The sequence below is a fragment of the Plectropomus leopardus genome, chromosome 11 (assembly GCF_026936395.1).
Source record: "Plectropomus leopardus strain MGB_pleo_1.0 chromosome 11, ASM2693639v1, whole genome shotgun sequence".
NCBI classification, from domain to species: domain Eukaryota; kingdom Metazoa; phylum Chordata; class Actinopteri; order Perciformes; family Serranidae; genus Plectropomus; species Plectropomus leopardus.
In genome coordinates, this window is record NC_142186.1 from 15,627,515 (window position 1) to 15,655,341 (window position 27,827).

The following is a 27,827-nucleotide window of genomic DNA, read 5'->3' on the forward strand; positions in this document are numbered from 1 at the left end:
CTCATGTCTACTACACATGTACAAAAACAATTCCCATTGTTTTTGTTGTGAATTATGAATTATTACCAGATTTGGCCAACAGGCCGTAAATTGAGTATCACTGCTCTACTGCCTAAACACCATCAACAAAATGTACTTATTTGTTTTGCTAAACTGGATGAAGAGTAAAAAGGTGCCTTGTGTTGTTTGTTTCATCCTCTCATTACTGTCTGTGGTCATGTTGCTTATTTGTAACCCTGAAAGATCCATCTGGATGTCCGTCGTTACACATTTGATTTGATGTCTCCTGATTGCACGTGTGATTTTTGCAAAAGTTTCTAAAAAAGCCAAATATGTTGCCTTGAGTTGGGATAATTGTGCAGAATATATTCCATTTGATGCTATAATGCAATCACAAGAATAAAGCTGTCTTGGGTTTATAATATTTCAGTTTTCTACTTGGTGTAGCATAAAGTACAGGAAGTTGTCTGCAAGTTGCTAACTGCCTTTTTTGTCTTTTCTTCAAAATAGATCAAATTTGCTCGGGGTTCAAAGGTTTAACTACTTGTGAAAGGCATCTGAATGCCGCACAAGAAAAGTGATGTCAAACCATGTTTCAAAGGGTTAAATAGTACATATTAAAGGGAGAAATGAAGGTTCAAACTTTTCAGACAGACATATGAAAGTCAGTGACACACAGAGTTAAGTGAGTCCGTCAGAAAGTTTAAGTCAAGTTGCAGCAGATGGATATTGATTTATGATTACTGAACTGTATTTGGGGTCTGGAGCTGTACCTTTGACAATGTACCACAAGATATCTTAAGTAACCCCCTTATGTATGCACAAAGAGCAGGATCAAGCAAATGCACATTACGACCAGTGATTTGATGCTGTTGATCTTCTTCTTGCATAACGTGCAGCTGATAGTGTCTGTCTGTTCAATCACTGTAGCAGTATAGGTGGAAGCTTCAAACAGCAGCACCAAGAGTGCGCAGCGGTGCAGGGTCAGAGGCAGAACAGCTCATCTTGGATCAGCTTGAAGCCGCTGTGGCCCGAGTGTCCTGTCTGAGCTTCTATTTCACATCTTCAATGTTGTTTTGAAGATGAGTTTTTATGTGTTTGTTGTGTGTTCATTTCTGGGAAAAAAGGAAGGAGAGGAAATTGTCTTCTCCTCATTGAGTCTTTAGTTTCTTGCTGTGGCTCGCAGACTCTCGCCTCCTGGACTTGTGGGCATAAAGCCTGGTGGAGATTTGAGATGAAAGCAGAATTATATATTACACACAAATCCAGGCAAGAGTAATCCAGGTGCATGTTGAATAAAAAACACTGAAAATACTGAAAACTGTCGGCTGCAGCAAGGAATGATGTTGTGCTTCCCAAACATCTTTATAGAAAGAATATTTGAACGTGAGAAAGTAAAACAAATTGACGCAAATTCTACATGACACAAGTCTGTGACTCTGATTTTTTTGTGTCTTCATTTGTGCAAATGTTTTGTAATGTTTGAGAATTTTTTGCAGAAATTGCTGCTCAAGAGATACCAAGTCCTCCAACTCATGTGACCACAAAGGTTGTTTGTTCCTACCCTTTAATCTGACCAAAAGGATCATTTCATAAATAGGTGCCCCTACAAATGACAGGAGATCAACGCAAAAATGATATATATGTTCGTTAACTGTCACAATATTAAACATGTGGTTTTGGCTGCTGTGACATTGTCGCTTTTTGGTTAGGTTTACGCAACAGAACTACTCTGCTGATTTTATAAAGAGATTTTAGTTCAGGTTCAAATAAGTGGGCCTACATTCTGTAACACAATTGACATCATCCATGAAAATTTACATACCGTTATGCTGCATTCATTTATGAACTTAAAATAAGTAAAGTCTGTTTTTTTTGTTTTATAGTGGACACAAACGGTGCTCTCCTAGATCAAAGAGCCACCCATCCATCCCAACCTCCTCCTGATGCAGACTTTGATGCTCTTTCTCTCCCGTCATACTTACTATGGCCACTAGATGTTGCTGCCTAGTAAGCGTAAATATGGATTGTAAGAATCTGCTTGTACAAAGGACCTACTTGTTCAGCGTGAGTGTGTTTGTTTTGCTGTATTTTTTGCAGAGTCCTACCTCCGCTGGTAGAGGCAAAGAAAGAAAAAGAGCTCATCTCTGAAGCAGGAAAGTTGATGAGAAGAGGAGAGGGATCCAGAGGTGTAGAAGAAGGAGGCACAGGAACACAGATCTGAGATCAGCGTATTTACTCCCTGCAGAGAGAGAGAAAGAAAACGAGAGGAAGTGGAAGCATTTTAATACAAATCTCCCAGAGAAAGTTTGAGAAGTAAAACACAAAGGTTATCTGCTCTTAGCAAAGTGTGTTACTGTTCCTGTTCGTGAGTGAGCCACAGTAAGAGTCACACTCACTCTGTACATCAACGCTGTCCCTTGCAGGTGGCTCACAGACCTCAACTGGTCCAGAGAGAGGAGCAGAGAAACACAGAGAGACAGCAGAGGCCAGTTCAGACAATCATTCACAATATTCAAGGTATTTCATTCCACTCAGTACAATGATCAGAACATTTGGTAAATAATAGACTTTGTGGGCTGTGTTCAAAGTCGCATGATGAAATACTATTCAAACTAAGTATAGACTGGATTTTGTTTACGCAAAAAATGTCAGGATGTTTACTAGATTTGCATTGATTTCTCAGTATGAGGTGTTACCTTAATTGATACACCCAAAATGCATTGCTGCTCTTCAGACTGTCCTATAATAATAATAATAATAATAATGATAATGATAATAATAATAATAATAATAATAATAATAATAATAATAATAATAATAATAATAATAGTAACTTTGTTGTACAGCACAGTTCATTGGGCAAGTGAGACTCAAAGTGTTTTACATAATACAGATAAAGGACAATAAGATAAAATGAATAAGATACAAGTACCCAACCACATACACACACAGTTATATGCATGCACACATGAAAAGAAAATCCGAATTAGGTGTGATACCATGTGATACCAATTAATTACATAAAAAATTAAAATGCAAGTCCACAAAAAAGGAGTTTTAAGACTTCGTTTGAAGCTGTCGACTGAAGCTAGTCCAGAGATGAAGACCAATGACACAGAATGCGAATGCAACATAACCGTACTATGACGGACAGCAAGGTAGACAAATGCTCACATATAATTTACTGTGAAAATGAGAGTATTTAACACTAAAATATTTAATAATTTGCCTTAAAATCATAAATTTAGCAGAGAAGGTAATGTTGATTTATAATTCCGATAAACAATTTTAATTAAACGGTTGCTCGGACAGGTAACAACAGGTGCAATCATGTGATGCAGAGAAGACACACTACTTGAGGCACATCAGTGTGAGCAGTCTGCTTGAGGTAGGATCCTGAATCGTTAATGAAGTGCACAGAATACAGTACATACTTATTGAGTACGTGGTAAGCAGTACGTTAATACACAATTTGAAACACAGCAAAAAGCTGAGTTTTGATGCCTGTGATGAAGTTGCAGACCTTGTGGTTGATGAAGAGCTGTGGGGCCATAGACAGGAAGCCAAAGGCGTACACTCCTGAGAGGCGAAGAGGCAAAGTGTCAATGCAGCACACTGGTGATTAATGTAAAAATAAAGGCATCTGCCTTAATTTAATGAGAAGAACTGACAAGAATTAAATAAAGTCCATTGAAAAGTGGTGCAATTAAGAAATAAACAGATAGAGGAGCTGGTTTCACTGGTACAAATGATGGATGTCAACTCACCAGTCACCAGGCTGTTGATCAACCAGGAATAGTAACTGTCAAAATAATGCAATTTAACATTAATCTAATATAGAAGCTTCTAAGTCCATGTACATTATGACAAATATATTACAACATAAAAAACATATTACTGTTATTCAAAAAACATTCAGGTGTGATTTGAATCTGACTGCTTTGAACACTTCAGTACAGTAAGTCAAAAGGAACCAAGATGAAACCAGCTAAGAGTTTGTATTGAAATGGTACAAGCAGACTGCACAAACAAGTGTGTGACATTTGGTAGCATCATTTAAGCCAATGTGGCAAAGCTCACCTCTTTTGGCGTAAGTAGGCCAGTGAGAAAATAGCTCCGCTGATACACAGAGGATAGACCAAGTAGGACAAGTATCTGGACGCCTGGAGAGAAAACCCACACACACAGTATTAAAATTAAACAAAGCCTTAGGCAGAGAATGACAACAGAAATCTACCTGCGTGTCAAACTCCACTGTCTTCCTTTCTTCTTCATCCAGCTTATTTACCTACACAGTGTGAGAGGAGGCAGATATAGGTTAAAAATGTACTGATGATCTGCATCACAGCTGAAAGTCCAGTTACTAAAATAATTGATAACACTAAAAGAAAGTTTTTTTTCACAACATCAAATTACATCACTCCACACATGTGAAATCTACTGTGAACGGATGATTAAATGGCACCATACTCACATGGAGCTTGGAGCTTTTCCATTGAAACTGGATCTTAAACACTGTAAACACCTTCCAGACCTGCAGGACAACAAACTAGTGGGTTAAAACTGTCTGTTATAATCTTTATTTGACTATTCATTTGGAAATATTTGATTATACCTCTACACATGCTCCCAGTCCAACAGGAAGCAGCACCAGTAGACTGGTCTCCTCAAGCAGATGGAGGAAAATCAGCAGAGTACCGAGACTACGCCACAGAACTACAAACAGAGAGGGAAGACACCAAAGGAACAGTAGGGCTCTAACTTTAATCATTTTGAGATTTTCTAGGTGCTGCTTTACTGTAATCTAATGCTGTTCATGTTTGCCGGTAAGCTTTTGCAGACTAATTTAAAAAGTCAAGCTTGTTTAATTTGATGATGTATTTACCGGATTTCCTGGACATTCCCGCCATGCTCTTCTTTTTTCTCCATGAGCTGACATCGTTTTTCAAAGCCAAGAACTCACAGATGAGCTGCAGAAAACCAGATGTTGAGAGGAAACATACTTTTAATTTATCAAGCTTCATCTGCAATACACCTGCATCGCTACATGCCCTCATGACCAGGGTTAGGTCGCATTACTTTGGAGTGTGATAAATTACTGAATACAAATTACATCAAATTTTTTGTAATTAGTAAATACGTAATCATTTGGATCACCAAAAGAATAATCTTATCTTAATACATTTGGATAACTAAAAAATCAAACATTTAAAATATTGCAACTTTTACTGAAAAAACGGTCACAGCAACAAAACAAAAATTTTTGTTCCATAAAAATATATACAAAGACTGCTGCTGCTGACTCAACGCCATTCTTTTTTTCTACTGCATATTTCATACACGTTGTTATGCGTTTATTGAGCACTGGTTATTGTGAAAAAAAAAAAGTTAAATAGGAATTTCATGAAAAATTTAATAAAATGTTTTATTTTGTGTCCTTGGCAATGTAACTCTAATCTAATTACACATTTAATCAAATGTAATCTGGATTGATTAAAATGATTTATTATGTAATCTGAGACTTGTAATCTGTTACTGCGCAACCCTGTTCATGACATACTATGTTACATATTGAGACTGGGATTATAATGTGCATGGTACCGTATGTTTAAGTCTTACTTGTAAAGCAGTGATAAGTGCATTCAGCACTAACAGCTGGAGGTTGGAGCCTGCCAAAGTTTCTTTAATCTCATCCACGTTCTCCTCTGTGAAGCCTGGAGAAACACCAGAATAAAAAGATTTTATTTAGGTCAGTCTCCTGGCTTTGTTATATATGAAATGCAAAGAATATATTGTGTACTGGGTTATTATTACATATATGTTATCTTTTGAGCTCACCAAACTGTCGCAGGGAATAAACCACATCCTGCAGGTGCACCCAGAACCTGAACCTCCTTAAAGAGATTCCCTCATAGGACACAGTCAGAGGGAGCTGAACAGTGCTGCTGCTGATCTCCTATGAATATGTGCATAGATAGGTGTAAGGTATGTTAATTCAAAGCCCAGTCATTTTAAGGCAAGGTTTTATTAGGTTGCATTACATGTCTGTTAAACTTTGTGTGTAAAGTCGTCCTACCATGAGGTCTCTGACTCTGAAGCTGAGCTCATTTACCAGCAGCAGAGGCAGGTAGATCATCTGCCGGCCCTCCTGAGAGCTACAAAGAGAACCAGTAGGAAAGTTGAATCCAAACACACACGCTGGCCCGGGGCAGATTCCTTATTTGCAGCAAGTGTTGCAAGGCGATTATAAGGATTACACACATGTGCATTTAAATGGTTTACTCAGCGACGCCCCCGAGGTATATCTGAGAGATCTGTCAGGGTTTGTGTTTACTTTTCGATCTAGATCTGCCTAACCATTGATAAACAGTCAACCCCCAACTCACACATGTATCTTTACTGACTAGCACTCAGGCTGGTCATGCTGGTCATTGTAACTATATACCAGTGGTTAACAACCTGGGGGGGCTTTCTAAGGGCTCACAATGTACATAAATGCAAATTTCAGTTGTTTTCCTGTCATTTTTCTAATCTTTGCATTTTCCTCCAAATGATCATTGGTGTCTCAGTAATTCATTTTATGTTGCATGAATAATAGGGGAAAAAAAAACATTTTTCTTCATGAATTTATGTAAGAATTTTTTTTTTCTTGAATGCCTTAACAGTAAACAAAGAATCCAAAAACGGAGAAAATTCCTGAAGCATTGAAGTAAAATAGGTCTGTGTTTAACAACAACAAAACTATGTCAAAACATCTGTTTACAGACTCTCATACAACTTGTGCAGTGTAATCAAATGTTATTGATCCAGTCGTACGCTCAGTACAAGAGATGGGGAACTAAAGGGAAAGTGAAACTCACTGTGCTCCCTTCAACATTAGACTCTTTTGACAAAAACAGTCATTTTAACTCGCTCAACACAGGAGCTGCTGGTCCACTGCTGCCTTGGTCGGTTAGTTTGTGTTTGTTATCATATGACTTTGGTGAATCTGAACTAACCATTTAAAAGACCATTACATACACAAACTTTGGGAACCATTGATACATTCGACATTGTGTAGTAAATACAGGGCATATGGTTCAGGGTATACAGATACAATAGGTGCTTCTAGATCACGAGCTAAAAGCTTTCCTCGCTTAAGCCCTGGTGCAAACTGATGAGAGGCAGCAATAAAGCAGGAGTCAGCAGCTCTCTGACTGATCACCTGACTTTGACCTCCACAGCCTCCTGTTACTTACACTCTCATGTAGCGGCGCACATCACTGGGAAGCCCCGCCTTGTTGAAGGTGAAGTCCTCTGACATCATAGTGATTGGCAGGTGAGGTCTCCAGTGGGACACAGGATTCTTTGATCCGGGACTCTGATGGAGCCACAAAAACAGTTTATTTGGAGCAAGGCTGCGTGTCTAAATCTGCTCTAAAGGTGACATACGCTGGTTTGAAATATGATCGGACTATGTCAGATATTAAATAACAGTTTACCTTCTGCATGTCTCTCTGCCCCTCTGTGTGTGTAGGAGTGATGTAGGTGGTCAGCTGAACTGCGTAGTGGACTTCTCTGCCATCCTCCAGAGGTGAAACTCCAGCTTTGTGGACGTACACGACTGCATACAGAGTGCCATTAGCCCGAGTCTCCTCTGGCAAAGACACATTCACCTGCCTATAGAGGGAGAGACACACATACACACATAGTAAGTGAAAACAGCCAGCTTGACAGACGGACAAAAAATCTTTTTTTCTTTCTTAATATGTATAAAACAACATTTCATGCCATGGATGTATAGTTTCTACAGTGTTAGTGCTGTGATAGTAATGAGCAGGAAGTCCTGTCTGCTTTAAATTTGCATGCAGATGTATCAACATTTCAAACCCACTTCTCAAATGTAGAGTATGGATCAAATGGGTCTATTTTTACAGCAAGGTTGAGTTGGCTGTTGTCTGGCACGAGGCAGGTGAACACACTCATCTGGATAAAACAAAAGAACAGAGGAGATTTAAATCAGGCTTTTAATTTCAAAATTGCTTTGAGTCCAAAATGAAACTGTAAAAATACAAGGATATGCATGTGTAGATGTCCATGTGTATATAGCCTACTGTATATGCAAGCATGCCAGCAAACTGTACTGCTATTCCTATAAGGTCAGCAAAATGTAGTACAACATCATTTCACCCTGTTGTCTTTGATGTTTGTTATTCTGAAGGCTTCTGAGATTAGCCCTGGCTATAAATACTGTGATACACTGCGTTAGATAACTATTGAACAATTCTCTATCCATACTGTAATAGTCCCTACTAAATAGTCATTTAAATTAAATTACATTAAATTACATTACATTACATTTCCAACCAAAACAAAACAAAACAGAAAAACTTGGCTATATCCCAAACATGTCTGTTACATTTATTTTAATGATGAACCTGACTACCCCCAAACTAACCATACTGAGGCTGAACTTATATCCAGACATTCTGAATTACAAGAGATGACGAGCAGTGTTATTCCAAAACTCATCCATCATGTTCAGGGTAATAGTGTTGTCACAATACTGGAATTTCTCACTTCAATACATATTTTGAAAAATACTAAAAAAAATAATATGAAAAAATATTAACATAAAGAGTCATTATTATAATTGAGTTACTGAAGATAACGCATAATTTGCCGAGGGTTTTATGCTGAACAGTACTGGCTAATAACGTGAAGAAAAGGCAAGGACAGTCTGTTATTCTCAGCTCAATGACCAGGCCCATGCAGCAGTATTTGATTTTTTTCTCTCCCTGATTTGTCTGTTTGCTGTGAGGAGTAAGACACAGAGGCCTGTGCTAACCTGTAGCCTGGGTCTTGCTGTCAGGTAGGAGGTGATGCAGTGCTCCCCTGCGCTCCCATCGCAGGCTTTGGTGTTGAGGAAGCCGTACAGCAGCCAGGCGGTGTGCAGCATGTAGACAACAAAGACCCCCAACAGCAGCTTCGCGATGGAGCTCCTCTTATTGCTGCTGTCCGCAGGATTGGACTGACACGACGCGAGCATGGCAGCTACTGATGCCGATTATCAACAAGGAAAAAAGGAAAAGAAATCAAACCAATAAAAAAGGACGGGCGCTGTTTATATTCGGTGTCAACAATAAAATCCCCACGCTTCCTCCCTGTCAAAGCATCCTTCCGGTTATCTGTATCAGTGGAGAGATGCTGATGCTGCACCGTTTTCAGCAGCTCTGTGTCCACATCTCGCGAAGCCAGAGCAGCGAGCCCACACTATTTTTTTCTCTGGATGCCACAAAAGCATCAAATATTGTTAAGCATATTAATGATATCCACAACTTCGCACAAATCAGCGATGGGCAGTTTTTGAGAGGAACTACTTTGCAGTGGCAGAACCAGACACTATGACGACGCCGGTGACCGTGTGGACACTGAGGTCATGTCCTGAGGTTTAGCAAGCTGTGGAAGATATATGCAGTCAAAATTTCAAGTCAAGTCACATTTATTTATATAGCACATTTAAAAACAACAAATGGAAACCAAAGTGTTTTTCAAGGAGATAAAATAGAAACGGAGCATTCTCAAATAAAAAACACAGGAAATTAACAAATAAAAACAGTCAAAAATAGGAGAAAGAAAGTAAATTCAATAGGAGCATATAATATAATGACAAATCATAACAAAAAAATTATCATTGCACAAACAACAAAAATAAAATACAGGAAGTCAGGCAGTGTTGTCGGGCTTGTCAACTTCAAAGGCAAAAGGAAAGAGACACGTCTTAAAATGGGCTTTAAATGTCTGAAAAACATATTACCACATGTCAAAACGTGTTACAACTAATGTCAAAACAAATCACAACAAATGTAAAGGTACTAAATGGCTGTAGTATTTTAAGACCTGTGTGTATAAATTTGGCGAACAAAATATAGGCAAGAAAGGGTCTCTATCAGAATTTTATTCTTTTATTCATGATAATTTCCTGCAAGTCTTCCTGGAAATAACTTTGGCCTACAAGTTCAAGTATAAAATGGAAAACAGAGATAATGCTCTGAGACGGTTATCCCAGCTAGACTTTAGTTTGCCATATTGAGTTTATTATCAGTTCTTGATTTCTGAAGGGTTTTCTTTTTCTTTAAAAAAAACCTCATACATTTGACTCACTATCTCATAATTAAATAATTCATAAATTTTGAGTTATTGAGTCATACCTTTCCATTAACCTTTGTATTTGCATTCCATTGACTTAATTATTGTGATTTGACTTCTTATTTCATAAAACTGATGATCTACCTCATAATTTAGACTTACCATGTGCACATTTTTAAAAATTTCTAACATTCATAACTTTTCATATTTTTTTTTATCTTTTCTTGGCGCGAATGGTCTTCCATACCTGGGGATTCGGTTTCGCTCACAGCCTGTTTTTATAGTCACACTGTACATACTCGTGACCTCGGTAGTCAAATTTTTCAGTCCGAGTGATTTACTTCATAGAGACGATCTTTGGCAGCCGGTCCATGTCACCGCGGTGCATTATGGTCACGTACAATGCTCTTGCCTGTCCTCTTGTTTGCTAGTTTCCTCCATGATGCTAACTTTGACAGCTTGTTTTCGGACTAAAGCCCAGCCTAATGTGTCGATTCGGCAAAGTCTGTAGTTAGCGGCAGGACTCACTTGTATCTTCGTTTACTGTCATTAATTGTAAATGGATAATTAACGAAGAGCATAAGCTGTTCTGTTCCTCGAAACTGAGCTAACTAGCATAACCAACATGCAGGGCTACAAAGCACTCCTGAAAACACTGTGAGGAAAGTTAGGTAAGACAACATACAGTATGACTAGCATTACGAGAGGCTACGTTAACCAATATTTGCTAATAATGTAAGTACGAACTGCCATTCTTGTACCTGCGGTTATGGACCTACTGGTCTAAAGAGTAAACTGTCAAACAGCTCGAGGACACAGAGGAGCCACCAACCAGAGGACCCAGAGATCATACACACTGTCATCTTTTTACGACACTCCTGAACTCCCTCTTTCTGTGCTTATGTGGCCAAAGCTTCCTTTTCTCCGGCTGCTGGACGTGTCAGGACCTCCGTGCTGCAGCAGTGTCTGCGTGTGGAGATGAAACTACACAAGGTGCTGCTGTCTGGCTGCATTAACTGCACCAGGATGTATCTGCTATTTGGTGGGAACTTTTACTCAAAACGACTTTTCAGCGCTTTTTCTTCAAGAATGGGTGGGACTCGAACCCTTATCCTCTGTGGTGCCCGCACGGTACTCTACCCACAGAAGTACACCGTGCCACTTGGAAATAGAAAACTGGGATTGTACAGCAGGAGTTACAGTGTTGTTGGTTTAAATGCACCCTGCAGTCAAGCACTGTCTAGGTGTCAGCCCAGGAGATCTCAGTCTGCTGTGGCAACAGAGGAGAACCTGCTGCAAGGAGGTGCAACACGGCCAGGTAAGAGCAAGAGATGGTCAGTATGCATACTGACAGTTCATCGGTGTCCATAGCAGCGTTCATACCTGTGTGATGTTATTGCATTGATATCTTACAGGGGCATTTGTAGGATTTGAGGACATTTGGGGCTTAGCCTGGACCTCAGTAGGGGTGTCCACAGGGATCCTTCCCCAGGACTGCCTGGTGTCCCCCATAACAATTTTCTAACTCACAATAAAAATAAAGTGATTTACACTGGGAAATGTTTTGGTGCTTTAAGTATACATAAGACACCAGAGTGCATAAAACAGCATCAAAATAGAGCTTGTTTATCTAAAAAGTGCCAGAGGAGGATCCCCTGCACTCCCGCCAGAGGTCTTAGTTAAGCCCCTAATGTCCTAACATCATTGAAATGTCCTAAAATGTCCCAACATCCCAGAAATGTCCTCAACTCCTAAAAATGTCCTCAAATCCTAGAGATGTCGTTAAGTCCTGGAAATGTCCTAAAATCCTTGAAGCATCTTTAAATCCTAGAAACGTCCTAAAATTCTTGAAACGACCTCAAATTCTACTAAGGTCTTAAAATCCTAGAAACATCTGTCATTTTTGCAAAAGCAAAACCAAGTTGATTATCCCTGGTGTATTAGATATTTTACGACTGCTATCATTAAAAATCTGTTGGCTAGAGATGGTAAAATAGTTGAATGTGTGTAATTGTAAACAGTGGTGGACTGTAGCTAAATGTATTTATCCATGCACAAGCATGAATTCAATGACATATCTTTTTCTTTTCTCTTTGTATTTTTTTGCCCCAGGGAGGTATTATATTTGTCAAACTTTCCTCAAGCCAAAATAAACCATTTAAAAATCTCTGACATCATCACAATCTAAAGTCTATGAACTGAGTGGGAACTGGTTTAGCTGCTCATATTCAGTGGGCCGCATACCTTAAATCCTGAAGCTAGAAAACTTTTTTGGTGTATGCGCCAGATTAGCAATTCCATTGAATTTAATAGCCGCTATCTTGGGGTCCAGTATTTAGTCATGATGATGCATTTATGGTAACAGTAACAGAATCTTAGTTTATATTTGATCAGCACGGCCTAGATTTATCGTTTCATCTGAGTTTGAGAGAGTGAGGCAGGTCTCTCTCTTGACATGTTTTTGTGTCTGTAGTGGCTGCTGGCATATGAAAATACAGATGTAAAATCTGTAGTTCGAGCAACAGCCGAAGAGCCATCGAAAATCTACCAGATGATCTGTTTTGCATTATTCAGCAAATATGAGCTTGGCATCCATTTGTGCCAACCACATTGGCTTAGTTTGTCAGGAAGAGAGGCTAAATTTTGGTGAGGCAACAACTGGCATGCTTTCTTTTTTTTTTAAGGGGCTCCCATGTACTCTCACCTCAAGATATGCTGCCGCATTTGTTCCGAGAACACCTCGGCACTTAACCTGACTCTTCTCCGCTTTGCCCTTTGGGGTAAATTAAGTCAGAAGGTCCAAAACCCAGCACCTAATGATTATCTAGCACTGACAAAGTTGTGTGATGTTGTATGTTGACTGTCATCGTAAGTAGTGATACTGAGATTGTTGAATCTCAGATGCTGAGATCGCTACTGGTTATTACTTTGGTTGGTTTAAAAAAAAAAAAAGGGGGGGGGGCTGTGCGGCACTTCTTCTGCCACTAGACGGCACCTGTGACCAATCACACCTGAAGCACTTTTTGCACTTACTAAGGGTTTTTTCCTTAAGTCTAAATTCTTGCTTGTGTTGTACGTCGCTTTGGATAAAAGCGTCTGCTAAATGAAATTGTAGAATTGTAGAATTGTAGATATGTTAATAAAAATGGATCCTATGGGTACTCATGAGTCTTTCCTAAACTTGAGATAGCATGTTTTGTTACTTACAATCAGTGTCCTCAGTCAAATTAAAGCTTTATTTTTGTCTATTAAAGACAAATTAAGGACAACCAGCCTATTAGAAGATCAGTAAATCATGAAAACATGTTTAGATACACATCAATACAGGGCTGTGGTTGAACTCAAAATGAGAACTGCACAAGTTTTATTCTGTGCACATCAGATAATTAGTAACATTACCTGTAAAACATGAAACCAAAGTATATCAGTATCTTGTTTATTAATTCTTCATGTTGTCTTTACATATACAGCATAAGCAGATTAAATTATTTAAATTTCACCATGGCTTTTGGTTTTGGTGTGCCACTTCAAGATTTTTCACTGGCCCCTTTAGACCATCCCTATGAAAAACTTCTGGGGTGCCACTGTCTACTTTAAATGTTAATTTCCCTGAATGCTTTTAGTACAGCTGAAAGTATGGGAGATTTAAGTTTCTACTAAATCTAGTATCCCACAGTGATTTAACTCCTAATATGATGAGTATCAAACCGTTAAAATAATACTGCTGTGGTCCCATGAAATACAGGGCACACAAGGTGTTGATATTTTGATCCTCATAATTGCTGTTTTCAAAGTAGAAAAGTGTTGCTTTGCATTTGGTTAAATTTTGTCTTTCCCTTGAACAGTGTCCTTTATCCGCCACAGAGTGACAGACGTTTCCAGCGTGTCTCCAGCTTTTGTAGTGGTAAGAGATGCTGTCAGACAAACACACTTTTCACTGAACAGAAGCTGCTACTATTGAATCTAAATCAAATGAATTAAATGGCTAGATGCTTTTGGAGAAACGGGTGTAAACTGTTGGAATTAACACAGATTTCCCACATCTTATCAAATATCCACCAAACTGTCAAACATTTTATGTATTGATATATATTTAAACTGTTGTTATTTTTTTGCCTTGTGATTGCCAGAGGCAGGTGATCGTAATCTTGTTTGTTTATTTCACAGATGAATTTTGACCAAGAGGGAAACGTGACAACATTTGGTAAGTAGTTGGAAATAAATATTGTTCATCTTTGATTTACTTGCCTGATGTCTTTTATTTTAAGAGCATCATCATGGTTGTCATTGAGTCTGATGATTGGTTATTCTGTGGTATGACCACTCCCACTTGGGTTTAGGTATCATTTTCAGTGTGCCATTAGACTTTTTTAATCCTTGCCATGCAGGGTTGGAGATACAGTTTATTGTTGCCTACTATTTCTGTGCTACTTGTCGCTTGAAATCTGGTGTAACCATCCTCTAATGAGTAGTTACCTCCCTCGCTCTGCTGCATTTGTTGTTCTGCAACATGTTTTTCTCTTTTCTTTTGCTAAAAAAGATGCCTCTCATCTCTTTTTCTCTTATAGAGAAAAAGAAAACAGAGCTTTGTCAGGAGCTAAGTCTTCAGGCCAGAGACCTTCGCTTTCAGCACAGTACCAGCCTCATCCCAAGGAACAACTGCATTATCATACGATTGGAGGTATGCTCTGTTTATTTCATACAAGGACACTTAATGATCGATTAGACATTTCTTTTCTCAACCAAATAGAGATCAACTTTGATCTGGCTTTTGTTTAGGAAATATTTTGTGACCAAAAGCCAAACCACTGATAAAAAATAACAATTCTTTTTTCATGACATAGTTCTGCAGAAACTTAAATCAACTTCTCCTGCTGATGCAGACCTCATTACCACTCTGTTTTAAAGCAGAGGTGTTTTGTAAATCTCTTTGTAAATTAGACATGATGCCATCAAAAGGATGACACTGTGCAGTAAAATTAGGAAAACAGGAAGAATGTTTTTCATGGAGGCACAGTATCAAAGAATGGAAATTATTTCATTTACTCTTTAACATTAATGAAAACAAATTTAGGGATTTAGATTTAAAAAAAACAAAATATTAAAACTTTATTTGCAGACTTTAGGCACTTCGCATTGGTTTCTCTTTTCAGCTCCAATAAAAAGGCTTTGGACATTCTTTAGCCCGCGCCACATGTACCACGTGTCCTGACAACGGCCTACTGTAGCTGTAGAAAAAGAAGCAGTCGTCATCTGAGTTCCTCTCTTTACACGACACAACAAGCTCTGTGAAGTTTAAATCAGCTCTGCTCTCCACCGTTGTCACATTGAGGTAGTCACAATCTTGATCACACCTGGTGATGAGTGAGAGAACACAGTCAATTCAAGGCAGAAACGAATCTAAATCAATCTAAACTGTGTAGCTGTGCTGCATTTTGATAGGGATACCCATGGGAAAAGGAAGAAGTTTAAAGTTTTGCTCTATAATTTGTCAAGAAAAAGATCTGCTACCAGTAATGAGTTTTGAAATTACTAAAGTAAAGTGAAGTCAATTATATTTATAAAGCCTTTGATCAAAAATCACAATTTTCCTCAGAGGGCTTTACAGCATACGACATCCCTCTGTCCTTAGACCCTCACATCAATGAAGGAAAAAACAACTGAATTACAGTAGATTACAAAATGGTATATAGAAAAGAGAAAGAGGACAGAAAGAGACGGGGAGAGATGCACAGTAACAACAATGGTAACAATAACATAACATACAACAATAGTAATAGACATAGAAATTGATAAATGGAATTTATAATAGCATGTAATGATACATGCAAATGTTGTAGATTGTGTAGTAGTGGAGGCATGAATAATAATAATTGCAGTTAGTAGTGTGACAAAACAGTAAGTGTCTGAGGAGGACTAACACAGTAACTGTAAAATGACATTGTGTTGGTCATTTAAAGGTTCTGTACATGACATTCAGAGCGTCAATATAGCAGCAAACAAGTATTTGTTATGTAAAGCTCCCATTCTTGAGATTTGGGATGAATTTCGTACCAAAAAAGCCCAACACAAACACAAATTCTGTTTCTGGAGTGAAACAGTATATATATATATATATATATATATATATATATATATATATATATATATATATATATATATATATATATATATATATATATATATATATATATATATATATATATATATATGTGTGTATATATATATATATATGTGTATATATATATATGTGTGTGTACACACACACACACACACATACATATATGTGTGTGTGTGTGTGTATACACACACACATACATATATATGTGTATATGAAATGTTTTCTAAAATATTATGATCTGCTTTCATTTTTCTAACTTGTAACTTTTCTAAAAACACCCTTGTCCCAGACAAGAATTCACAACGTACAACAATTTAAAATTAGTATGAAAAGCCTTCAAATCTAAAACTAACAATATGTATCAATAACAGTAGTGTAGTTAAAATTAACTGCCATAGCCATCTTTGTTTTAAATACATATTTTGTGAAAAAAGATGGCCTTTTTTAAGAAGTGTACCATCAGATTTCTACAAAAACATAATTTACTCAGGCATGAAAGGAGTTAGCTGCATCCTAACAACTTCCTTCTGTTCTCAATTCCTGGTTTCCAAAAAGGTGAGATTACTGCTCATGTTTTGGTGGGCTGTCTAATTTTAGATAAATTCATTAAATATTATAGATATTGGGTGTGTCTAAACCATAACATGTCAACTCTGCAGCCCTTCAAAATCTAAAATTAAAAAGGATTACGGTCTGACAACTGCTGTGAAATTAATAAATATATTACTTTTTGTCAACTCTGTAACACATAAACTCCGTCAGATCTCTCCCCTGACGTCGATTATGTACGCTATTCAAGAAAACAAATTAAATCGCTGGTACGTTGGCTCATTATATGGTTTAATAGTCAAGACTGATCTTTTAAAATATATTTTCACAGCCTAACTGAAAACTTAAAAATGATAGTTTTAATGCTAAAAGCAGTAAGAGGGAGTTGTGGTGACATAACAGTAATCCAGAAAGCACCACATACTTTATCCTTAAATTTTGTGCTGAGTTTAAATTTCAACTTATGCCTTTGATAATAAAATTGTCCTTGTTATCGTATGAGCATATGAATATGAGCCTGTATTAAATACAACCAGTTCTCACCTGTCTTTCCTTGCTCCGGTCCCAAACGCCCGACACTCTACACAGTCTTTGTGCTCCGCACATACGCCTGGACAAAGAGGGCATTGCTCACAAGTCGGGCCTCTAAATCTTGGGTTGGTACATTCACATATTCCGCACAAACAATTCCCTCTGCCGTTACATATCTGCCCGTTTCTTGCCAAACAGGATTCCGTTTCCAGGGAGCAGCTGCAGTCTTCATCGGTCCATCCAGCATCACAAACACACTTCCCACAGTCACACCTGCCGTTGCCTCCACATATTCTGTTAGATAAAATTTTAATGTAATAAATGTAAATACAAGTCTGTTATGTAAATAAGAAGAATTAAAAAGGAATATTGCATGGCAGTCATCACATACTATACCTGCCCCTGTGGAACGGACATTCGAAGTTGCTGCACTGGCAGTATTGTCCGCTGTACCTTTCGTTAGGGTTTTCTCGCTCTTGGCACTCGCATCCTCCCATTACGCATTTTCCCCTACCACTACACAATGGGGCATCCGGGCCTGGGCTACAGTCGTCCTCACCTCGGTAAAAAAATTCTGTCTGGCACTGTTGTCCCACATAAGGATCATAACACGCACACCGGCCACACACGCGAGCCCCATTGCCGTTGCAGGCAGGGCTGTTTTCCTCACGGATTTTCTTGCAGTCACACTGACCTGGGGAAGCACATTTTATTTAAAACTGGTTCATTTGTCATTTTATAGAAGACAAATGTGTGCCTTTACTTCTGTTACACATTTTCAAATGTCAGTAAATTAATCAAATTTCAATTTTCTGATACTTAGCTCTTTGACAATATGTTGACTGTGTCATGGAAGTTATACTTACACTCTAAAGTTATCTCTAACTTGACACTCAGTGAAAAACCTTTTGGTGTGATGTGGACAGACCAGGGCCCAGTCCTGTTACTGGGACACTGGTCAGCCTCAACAGTCACCTAGAGAAAAGAGACTTTATTATCACAATAATTTGTATTTCCTAATATCATGCACAATACATCTGTGTGAGTTTTACTGACCTGTATGACCACAGGGTTTCCATTCATGATGCTCCTGAATGAGATGTTAACTCCTGCTGGCACAGGGCCGGTGTCCATGGTCAGCTCCATGATAGGCTGGTCTGTAGGCATGATGATAGTGAGAGGGAAGGACTGCTTCAGACCCGGCCTCAAGTGGAGAGACAACTCCTGGGGCTGGAGGAACAGTGTCTTGGCATCTGCTGGCTCGGTGCTGCAGAAGTTCAGTGGTAACCAGCAACAAGATCAACATCTTAGAGTTTATTGAGGGCAAATAATGATAAATGTAATATAGCACCAGTATCAGGATACTTACCTGCTGTCATTTTTGACAACCTGCACACTGCCCTCAGGGTAATATATGTCATTTTTACGACAGCCGGCTCTCCGCAGCTCCTTTGAGGTATGACAGCGGATGTTAGAGCTAGGGCCAGTGGAGCACCAAGCACACGCTGGGCCAGACTGGATGCATTCTTCACAGTTGGAGGCTGATGTGAGACATGTTTGTTTTTCGGCCCAGCTGGGACACAACAGAACCAGCAGCAGGCAGAGACAGAGCAGCCTCACAGACATGCTGTAGTTAGAATAAAGTCATGGGATGATGTCCCTCAGTGGTGTCCAAACCTTTTTGAACTGGGGCCAGATTACATAATGTGAAAAATACTGGGGGGCAGCTGCTTCTTGCATGCAATATGTTATTTAAAAAAATAATCCCATACAAATGAGACAAACACAACTGTTTCATTATTCAGAGAAAAAATAATAGGCTGCCCTCATTGTTTACTTTACACCTCTGTGCTGCGGCTATGGCGGTTATTTAGCTGGAAATGTCTGCTGTTACCGTTATCGGTAACCATTCTGGTTGCTTGTTTACTGTCTGTTTATAAAAACACATCAGTTCTACCTGCATAGTTTCTATTTGATGCATGTTTACGAACTGCATATAAGTCCTGCCATTGTGAGGTGAGGGGAAACAATGCTAAGTGATGTTGCTTGATTAACCAATATTGTGTGGCCGGCATCATATAATATAATTTGAAAGTCAAGACGAAGGCCATTTAAAACTTGTTTGAGGACCACAGTTGGCCTTTAGGCCAGACTTTGGACACATCTGATGTATGTGGAACAAGTAATGTAGTCATTGATTATCAGTTTTGATAATGATGTATATAAAAATTAACAAAATACCGTTGTATGTGATTAATAGCAAGGTTATTATAGTTATCTAAACTAAATTGAAATAATAAATAAAAACTACAGTTTAAAAAAAATACCTAAATAAAAAACTAAAACAATACTGTGTACTTACAAGACTGGTTAAAAAAATATTCAGGAACTCTTTAGTTCTTCAATTTAGTGAAATTTGTCAACACAATAAGCATGAGCATTGGTGCATATATTTATTGAAACTGGGATGTCTACTTGACTGTGAGGCAAGTACCTTCACAGAGTGCTGTAATGCCTATTCTGAACTGATAAATATCCCCCACATTATCATTAAATAATAATAATTACAATGAAACTACAAAAACTAAACATTTCTCAACAATTAAAAAATTAACTGAAACAAGCAACACCACTCTGAAACTAATACTAAAATGAAATAAAAATGAAAAATACAAAAGTGTAACTAAGGCATATTTTTAGTAAATTTACTCACTAAATTGTATCTCAATTTGTGTTTTTTCTTTTCTTTTTTTTAACTTCTTTGTTTACTTATTTTGATTTATATCCTGCATGAATCTTTAAAATTAACAATAACACAGACAAAATTAGACAAATCCTTACTTTACGTTTGAATGCTAAATAGTGGAATGCTAGCCTTGAGTCAGGCCTACACACTTGACCTTAAAACATACTGTAGTAGATCTCCATACATCTTTCCTGACAAGTATACAACTATTGAAATATTATTTTACCAAAACTGAAAAGAAAACATGTAATTATTAAGAGACTGATGCAACAAATATTTAAATGTACTTTACTCATTTCTGTGCTTAACATTTTTGTATAACAGCATGCTTCATGTTTCTCTGGTTCTATAATTGATTATGTGCTAAATAAATTAAAATACGGATAAAGAGCAGTGCTGGTACATTACCTGAAGTGCTGGAAGCTTTCTGTGCTGTAGCTGCGTGTTTGGGCTTTCAATGTCTGCACATTGTGACAGACTGACAAGCTTCACTCATTCATTTCACATTGACTTTTTGTGAAAGCTGCATTCACAATCATTATTCATCAGTCGTCCTGATTGGTGGGACAGTTTTGGATATCTTAACTGTGGCTTTTGAGAACCAAACACAGAAGTGTAGTTTAGTGTATCACAGTTTTTCAGGTCTCTCACTGCAAATATTTACAGATCAAAGTCAACTATTGGGACTGCAATCATCGAAGAGTAGCACACAGCTGCTTGTGCACACACAGACACATTCACATTTAAATTAAATTTTGTGTACATAAAACAACTTGAAAAAAAAGGGCTACAAAACATGTCAATCTTTCAGTCTTGAAATAAGGATATTCTTTAAGTGTTTGCATCCACTATCAAGGATCAGAGTAAATGTTTCAGTGTTCTCTAAAGAGGTTAACCCCCCCCTCATCCCTCTTTTTCTCCGCAGTCTTTAAAAGCCATTGTAACCCCGCAGTCCCTGCTGGTGTTAGATTTCCGTGGTGCTGGATTTGAACGATGGCTGGTATTGGAATTGGCCCCACAGCTGGCATCACAGTCCCACTCTCTGCCTTTCGAGTTCAGAGCACTAGAGGCAATCCTGCAGCACAAGGTGAGACATTAGGGAAAACACTGTGTGTCTGTGCATTTAAGCATGTCCTAACCTCGATAAAGCCACCTCTGTCAGCTGAGAACGTATAGTAGCAGTCAAAAGTTCGGACATCCTTTTTCATTCAAGTAAATTGGCGCATGTGGCCAAACTTTCGTCTAGTATGCCACACGAGGCTCTGTTTCAAGATGAAGCTTGCTTGTGTTTATTTATGTCTTTGTGTACGTGTGTTAACAGATAAACACTCTACAAGCTCGGCTGAATGAGGTTGAACCGGTAATGTTGGACACGCTGGAATCCCTGGTGGATCCAAAGATCCTTTCGGTTGATAGAACTAAACTACATATACTGCTGCAGAACAGTAAGAGGTAAAACACACAACCACATGTACATCACTAAAGTTTGTAAATGCTGTTTTAATGAAGGCAGATAGCATCAAGATTGCAGTGCTTTTCTAAATTGTGGATATGACGTAGTGCGTCAGCTTTTCTGGGACTATACAAAGGGTTCCTGCGGATCCTTAAAAAGTCTTAAAGGGCACTGAATCCATTAATCTTAAAATAAGGCCTTGGCATTAAAATGTCTAAATCAATTTTTCAAATATGTTAAAAAGCTTAGACACTGTTTTTTATGACATTGTATTGAAAATGCTCAAATTGATAGGTAACTTTAAAGAAAATGATAATAATTTACAGAATGTCTATTGCATTAACATCATTACATATTTTATGTCACAATAAACATTTGAAAAATAAAATAAAACCCTAACCTTAAGTTACTAATGTTAGTACATGTTTTCCCCTCAGTGTTGGCTGCTTTAAAATTGGTCTTAAATTTCTTTACAAGTGGCATTAAAAAGTCTTAAAAAGACCTAAATCCCACTTTCCTTAAGCTGTAGGAACCCTGTATACTGGTTTTCATCAGTCAATCAAAATACTCCCTGACTTTTATGAAGCTTCATTAATCATGTGTGACATGCTAAAGGCTCAGATCTTGTCCACTCTATTTTTGTTTTCTAATTGTATTTTAGCTTCTTAGCCATAATATTTTTCAGTTCAGCATACCGCTTTAATCTTCTTCCAAAACTTTCCTATAGTTTAATTTTAAAATCTCTAAAATTGGCCTCTCTCCAGTCACACTTGGGTGTTCTTTAGCACTCTTTTTTTTCTTTCCTTGGATCAAAGAGCTATGAAGTCAGTTAGGCAGTGTTAGTCTCAAACATTCACAGTAAACATTCACGCTTTGTTTTGTCTGTCTCGCTCAGTTTCCCTGATGACTCTTGTTACTCTGACAGCTTATCAGAGTTGGAGACAGACATAAAAGTCTTCAAGGATACTTTGCTGAAGATTTTGGATGAGGATGAGACGATTGAAGAACTCTGTCTGACCAAGTGGACAGACCCGAGAGTTTTGTAAGTTGCACACATGCACTCACATACACTTTTTTTCACCATTGATTTTTTTTTTCTCTCCCCTTCAAATAGAGTTTCATGTTCCATCCTCCTCATTGGTTGGAGTTAGGGACAAGGTTTTATGTGGGTTAGGTACTGCAAAAATAATTGTGGGGTTGTATTTAGGTAAAAGTTTGGAACCAGGTAAACACTTGGGTTTTTTTCTACTGTATGTGAATTATTGCATATAACTGTCTTTTTCCCTTTCTCCTTTAATTCTCTTTTTTCTGACCTTAGTGAAACTGGATATTTAAAAATAAGGCAAGCGGTAACCATTCTTTTTGCCACAATCTAGACTCAATACAAAAAAAAATACAAAACGTTACAGTTTGCCAAAAATAAAAAAAATAAAATAAAATTGGATATGTGACCGAATGGAGATGGAATGGAGCCAGGCCAGAACCACCACATGTTTTTGAAATATATGTAGATATAAAAGGTCATTTTGTCATTTCATCTTCTGTAACTGCTAGACCCTTTCTTAAGCAGTGTTATTATTTTATTTGTGTATGTGTGCATAAACATATGTCTGTCTGTCTGTCTGTCTGTCTTTCTTTCTAGTGAGGAGAGCAGTTTGGGTATTGACCATGCTGAGGAGATGGAGCTATTACTGGAGAATTACTTCATGCAGGTAGTGCTGCTTAAACAAATACAAAAATGAGTCACTTTTCCTTATTAATATTAAATAATTAATATTATTAAATAAGCTCCTGATAATGTATGCTCAATAATATTTAAAATTACTTGCACCTTATCGTGATGTTGAACCTGTCCACTTGCCCCTCTTGTGTTGTTTGTGTAAATATCCAAAAGCACAAGCACACAATGTTAAATGTCATCTACGTGTAATACACAGTGATTGTGTTGAGGGCTCATACGGCGACTGTGAACTGCTTCTTACAGGCTGAGGAGATGGGGAACAAAACCAGAGAGCTGAAAGGGCTGATAGATGACTCGGAGAGTGTCGTCTTTATCAATCTGGACAGGTATACACACACACACACACACACACACTGGGTATACAGTATGTATGCATGTTTCGTATGTTTTCTTAGTATTAACAGTATTTTGTCTGAATCTGCTTTAATTATGTTTGAGCTTATATTTTGTGTTATTGAGTTTTTGTACAATTTCTTTCTCATTCTCTGACTCTAAAAAGATTCAGAGAAAATGGCTAAAAGATAGGTCCACAACTTTTCAAGTCTGTCTTAAAACAATAGTTATTAGTCAGTTATGAGACATTAAAAACACAACCCTCATTTTGTGCAGAAATGGGTACACAAGTTAACGTTTTTTTCACAAGTCCAAACCAAGAGGGTAAATCCTTTTTAGTACATAGTATGTTCTTTGTGTTTCCCTTTTGACCTGCAGCAGATGGAAAACAACAAAAAGTGGGGGACCTTTGTACCAAAACTCCAAAACCTCAGAAGTTATCAGCTTGATTTTTCTAACACAGACTGTTGGGCTTCACATGAAAATAAACAGTTGAATACTTTTTGTACAAAACAAGGGCTGTGTGTTCTTTCCACTATTACATACATTGAAAGCACATTAGGAGGGGGATATTTTTAATGGTCGGTATGAACATGTGGACTGATTTCAGCAAGCAAAAACTGTTTTAGTGTACATACAAGCAACTGAATGTTGTTTTGAGACAGACATGAAATGAAATGGGGAACCTATCCTTGAAGCTAACCTGTAAAATAAGTCTTCTTGAAACAATGTGCTCTCTGTTTTATTTTAGCCATCGTAACGTGATGATGCGGCTGAATCTGCAGCTGGCGATGGGCTCCTTCTCCCTTTCCTTATTCGGTCTGATAGGCGTGGCCTTTGGAATGAATTTGGAGTCGTCCTTTGAAGAGGTGAGGCATCCTCCTGCAGAAGCATTATGGTTTACTTTTATTTGTGTTTTGGACTGTTGAGGTGACAAAACAAACAATTGAAGAAAAAACTATAAAATATTTTTTAATGTGCATTTCTCACTGACATTTAACATAAAAAAGGTTAATTAATATGATAAATAACAGTTTATAAATCAATAATAAAAGTTTGTTTCAAAGTTGTTTTATTTGAAATAAGTGTAATATTTTAGCCCTCAGATGTTTCTGCAGGGTTGTTTGAAGTTTTTTTCACAATTATAATTTGTTTGCTCTGTACTGAATCGAGGACCAGTTTTACATAATGCCTTGTGTTTGGTTTGTGTCCACACAGCAGCTTTTAAAGGCAGAACAAAATTGTTATTTGTAAGCAAAATGCATTGAAGGAAAATAAACAAAGAGTAAAAGAAGTTTTCTGCTCCAGAAATAGATTAGCCACTTTCCAATTTAACAATGGACAACAATGCATGTTGGACCTGGTCATCGTTTATTGCATTATTTGCATTTATCACTTGAGGCAAATGATACATTTGAAAGTCAAGCGCGACTGTGGCTGGAAAATAATGTGTTGATGCACTGGAGTCACCAAAGATGCATATCAAGGCAGTTCAAGAGAAGGCAGGCATTTGTCTTCCTGGACTGTGACTTGCCTAACAATCAAAAATATTTCCAAAATTTCATCAGGTATGCCCATGATCTTCAGCACAGCTTATACTTGTTAAGCATTGATATGAATAGAGAGGGCAAGCACAGCTGTTTTAAGCAGAAAGACAGAAGCACAGTGCAGCTGGCTATGGTGCAATGCTTTCTCCTGTTGGGTCCGATTGAGGTCAGATCACGTTCTTACCACAAATGAACCAAAACACAGCAGCTTGTTTGTAACCGGGCCAAGACCAAGGTCTTGGTCCGGTTGTCTTGGTCCGCACCTGAGTATGATTGCTGTTTTCACACCTGCCAAACAAACCACACCAAGGGGGTAAACGCGATTCAACCAAACTACAAAAAGCAGGTGTGAAAACACAGAATGTATTGACAATTTTTCTCCGTGTGCATTCTGAACCTTTTCCATGTTTTTACCCACATACACTCACACTGTTTATGTTTATTACCAGGACCCTCGTGTTTTCTGGCTGGTAACAGGCTTCATGTTCTTGGGCAGCGGGCTGATATGGAGACGACTGCTGTCATTTCTGGGACGACATCTCGAGCCTTCAGTTCCCCCTATAGTAATGCATACACACACACACACACACACACACACACACACACACAATTATGTCAGATAAACGAATGGTTAAAGATCAAGTCCTAAGTGTGATTCCTCGTGTTTGTGATACAGATCCCTCAAGTTTGGAAGAGAAATATGAAAGCATCGGACATCAAGGCGGGAGTCAGATGATGTTCTACCTCCGCTCTGTAAAATGCCACAGACCTCCTACAGACTCAACAGCTTTAGAAACAATTGTTTTCCCACCCTGGATCTCCTGAACTCTCTGTGAAGGCTGGAAATTAACATTTTTTTTTTTTTTTACCCTCCAATGCCTCAAGAAGAGGTTGAGACTGTATCCAAATGTCCGGGGACTCCAGTGTGTTGTGCGTGCCTCTGTGTCCCTATTAATATGTGTCATTCTATGTTGGAGTGATTTCAAATACTTGATCAGATGCCTTCATGTCACATCACATCATATCTTCATATATGTGGATAAAATGTGGGCACAGAGTATTGCTCTGTCATCAGTGGTTTTAGATCAGTGAGTGGACGCGTGGGCGAGTGAACTGAAACAAATAATAAGCCAACTAACATGATAACTACATGACATGCTAAGATATTGCCTAATTTCATAGGTGAAAAACGTGTGTTAATAAGTTATAAATCATATTATTTAAATTAATGTAAATCAAATGAATGTGTAAAGTCTATCGTGAAGGTTTATAGAGTGTTATTTTCTTTGTGTAAGTAAGAATTTGCTTTTGTTGAGATGAGTAGTTACAGCGTGCGACTGTGACAGAAATTAGACAACAAGGACCTTCTAAAACATTAGCTTCTCAGCAAATAAATGATTTATGAGATGTTAATCTGACATCAGATGTGACTGTCAACACTGCTGATTTAAAGCAGTGGCACACAGAACACAATGCCAGGCCTTTCTGACGTAACAACGGCTGAACTATCTCAGCAATTTTTCTTAAACATTTTGCCAGTTTTGTTTTGTTGACATTGCGTGACACTTTGCCACTGTGAGTATTTTAAATCGACCTTTGACCCAAACTAAAGGGGTCTGAACACATGAGCAACTTTCAGGATTATGACTTAGAAGCTGATATAGACTTTGTCTTGCACCTATATGCATTTGCTGTCAGCATTCAAACGTTAAAGGTTCAGTGTGTTGGATTAAGTGGCATCTAGCGGTGAGATGGCAGAATGCATGAAGGAGAGCTGTCGTGGCCGACGAGAAAATGTGAATGGTCCTATCTAAAGCCAGTGTTTGATTTGTTCATTCTTGCCTACTGTAGAACAACATGGCAGACTCCATAGAAGAAGACCATTATACAGATATTATGGCTATTTCTAGGGTAGTGAAAACACAGTGAGTGTGATTTGAAGATGATTAGAAACTAATGAAAACATAGTTATGAATGTAATATACCATTTCTGCCAGTAGATGCCGCTACACGCCACACACTCAACCTTTAAAGACTGGAACTCAATGACAACATGTAAAAACCATCTACCAAAGGAAAATTTGTCATTCTTGTCTTGTTGCCACATTATACACATTGACACCCCATGCCTTACAGCAGGAGGTGTCAGGATACCTTCAACAAATTATAAGGGTCTTGAGATGATTAACAGGACAGGGAAGCAAAAAAAAACATATTTAAGATTCAAAACGTCCATACAGTACGTCCTGTCCCGTCACCTTAATTTATTAGATAATTTTGTTTTTTTTTAAAAATCATTTTACCTCTGGTTTTCCTGGTCAAAGCTGATTGACATTAAGCAAATGGTGACAACATCAATCATCAGTGGACATGGCTTCATTTTCGGGGTTCATAAACCCAAAATGTTTGAAAGCACTGCCTTGTAGTACCTTGTATTTTTTCTAAAAAAAAACCCAGCCTTCACCTTCTGACTGTTGTATCTATGTATTATATTTAATGCCTATTAAATGAAAACCAGCATTCTTGGAATTCTTCATGATTTTTGAAATACATTAAGTGCCAGTGGATCTAATTTGGCATTTTTAATGACACTGAACAACAACAAAAGAGACTCTGAAGGTCACATGAACTTCAAATTGAATGATGTATGCAGATATAAATATTTCTTTGAATAT

At 37.9% G+C, this 27,827-nt stretch overlaps 3 protein-coding genes and 1 long non-coding RNA gene across 5 annotated transcripts; 1 reads left to right on the forward strand and 3 right to left on the reverse strand.

The window, feature by feature from the left end:
* Nucleotides 1-681: 681 nt before the first annotated feature.
* LOC121946067 (lipid scramblase CLPTM1L-like) lies at nt 682-9,400 on the reverse strand. Its single transcript, XM_042490483.2, has 17 exons — nt 8,831-9,400; nt 7,877-7,968; nt 7,485-7,662; nt 7,242-7,363; nt 6,080-6,158; nt 5,842-5,959; nt 5,623-5,717; nt 4,889-4,973; nt 4,619-4,719; nt 4,478-4,537; nt 4,241-4,291; nt 4,084-4,166; nt 3,771-3,805; nt 3,527-3,582; nt 2,400-2,444; nt 2,109-2,242; nt 682-1,218 (listed from the first exon to the last, which is right to left on the reverse strand). The coding sequence occupies exons 1-17, from the start codon at nt 9,029-9,031 to the stop codon at nt 1,152-1,154; spliced, it is 1,602 nt and encodes a 533-aa protein (XP_042346417.1). The 5' UTR covers nt 9,032-9,400; the 3' UTR covers nt 682-1,151.
* Nucleotides 9,401-10,536: 1,136 nt separating this feature from the next.
* Nucleotides 10,537-27,681, forward strand: mrs2 (magnesium transporter MRS2). 2 transcript variants are annotated; one of them, XM_042490689.2, is made up of 12 exons: nt 10,537-11,449; nt 13,977-14,035; nt 14,299-14,335; nt 14,700-14,812; nt 21,004-21,165; nt 21,400-21,530; nt 22,427-22,573; nt 23,174-23,243; nt 23,516-23,598; nt 24,357-24,474; nt 25,602-25,715; nt 25,829-27,681. In XM_042490689.2, exons 1-12 carry the CDS (start codon nt 11,110-11,112, stop codon nt 25,886-25,888), a joined length of 1,434 nt encoding a protein of 477 aa, XP_042346623.2. In that variant the 5' UTR covers nt 10,537-11,109; the 3' UTR covers nt 25,889-27,681. The 2 variants fall into 2 exon arrangements, with proteins under 2 accessions (XP_042346623.2, XP_042346624.2); XM_042490690.2 differs by having other exon boundaries at nt 10,540-11,449; nt 22,457-22,573.
* LOC121946208 (integrin beta-1-like) lies at nt 14,802-20,774 on the reverse strand. Its single transcript, XM_088084873.1, has 8 exons — nt 20,743-20,774; nt 20,487-20,556; nt 18,702-18,781; nt 18,389-18,599; nt 18,199-18,307; nt 17,729-18,026; nt 17,345-17,626; nt 14,802-15,485 (listed from the first exon to the last, which is right to left on the reverse strand). The coding sequence occupies exons 1-8, from the start codon at nt 20,772-20,774 to the stop codon at nt 15,281-15,283; spliced, it is 1,287 nt and encodes a 428-aa protein (XP_087940999.1). The 3' UTR covers nt 14,802-15,280.
* LOC148188228 (uncharacterized) lies at nt 24,355-25,712 on the reverse strand. The gene is made up of 3 exons (XR_015777886.1): nt 25,581-25,712; nt 25,337-25,440; nt 24,355-24,487 (listed from the first exon to the last, which is right to left on the reverse strand). It is a non-coding gene; the product is annotated as an uncharacterized LOC148188228 (long non-coding RNA).
* Nucleotides 27,682-27,827: the final 146 nt, after the last annotated feature.

Excerpts from the sequence above, each read along its gene's own strand:
- LOC121946067 (XM_042490483.2), bottom strand. The coding sequence starts at position 9,031 with ATGCTCGCGTCGTGTCAGTCCAATCCTGCGGACAGCAGCAATAAGAGG. Across the intron at positions 7,969-8,830 it reads CAGCAAGACCCAGGCTACAG|ATGAGTGTGTTCACCTGCCT; the intron begins GTTAGCACAGGC and ends TGTTTTATCCAG. Across the intron at positions 4,974-5,622 it reads CACTTATCACTGCTTTACAA|CTCATCTGTGAGTTCTTGGC; the intron begins GTAAGACTTAAA and ends GGTTTTCTGCAG.
- mrs2 (XM_042490689.2), top strand. The coding sequence starts at position 11,110 with ATGAAACTACACAAGGTGCTGCTGTCTGGCTGCATTAACTGCACCAGG. Across the intron at positions 21,166-21,399 it reads AGGCAATCCTGCAGCACAAG|ATAAACACTCTACAAGCTCG; the intron begins GTGAGACATTAG and ends GTGTGTTAACAG. Across the intron at positions 22,574-23,173 it reads TGGACAGACCCGAGAGTTTT|TGAGGAGAGCAGTTTGGGTA; the intron begins GTAAGTTGCACA and ends CTTTCTTTCTAG.
- LOC121946208 (XM_088084873.1), bottom strand. The coding sequence starts at position 20,774 with ATGATTGCAGTCCCAATAGTTGACTTTGATCT. Across the intron at positions 17,627-17,728 it reads TGTCCGTTCCACAGGGGCAG|AATATGTGGAGGCAACGGCA; the intron begins GTATAGTATGTG and ends TTTATCTAACAG. Across the intron at positions 15,486-17,344 it reads ACCGGAGCAAGGAAAGACAG|GTGTGATCAAGATTGTGACT; the intron begins GTGAGAACTGGT and ends ACTCATCACCAG.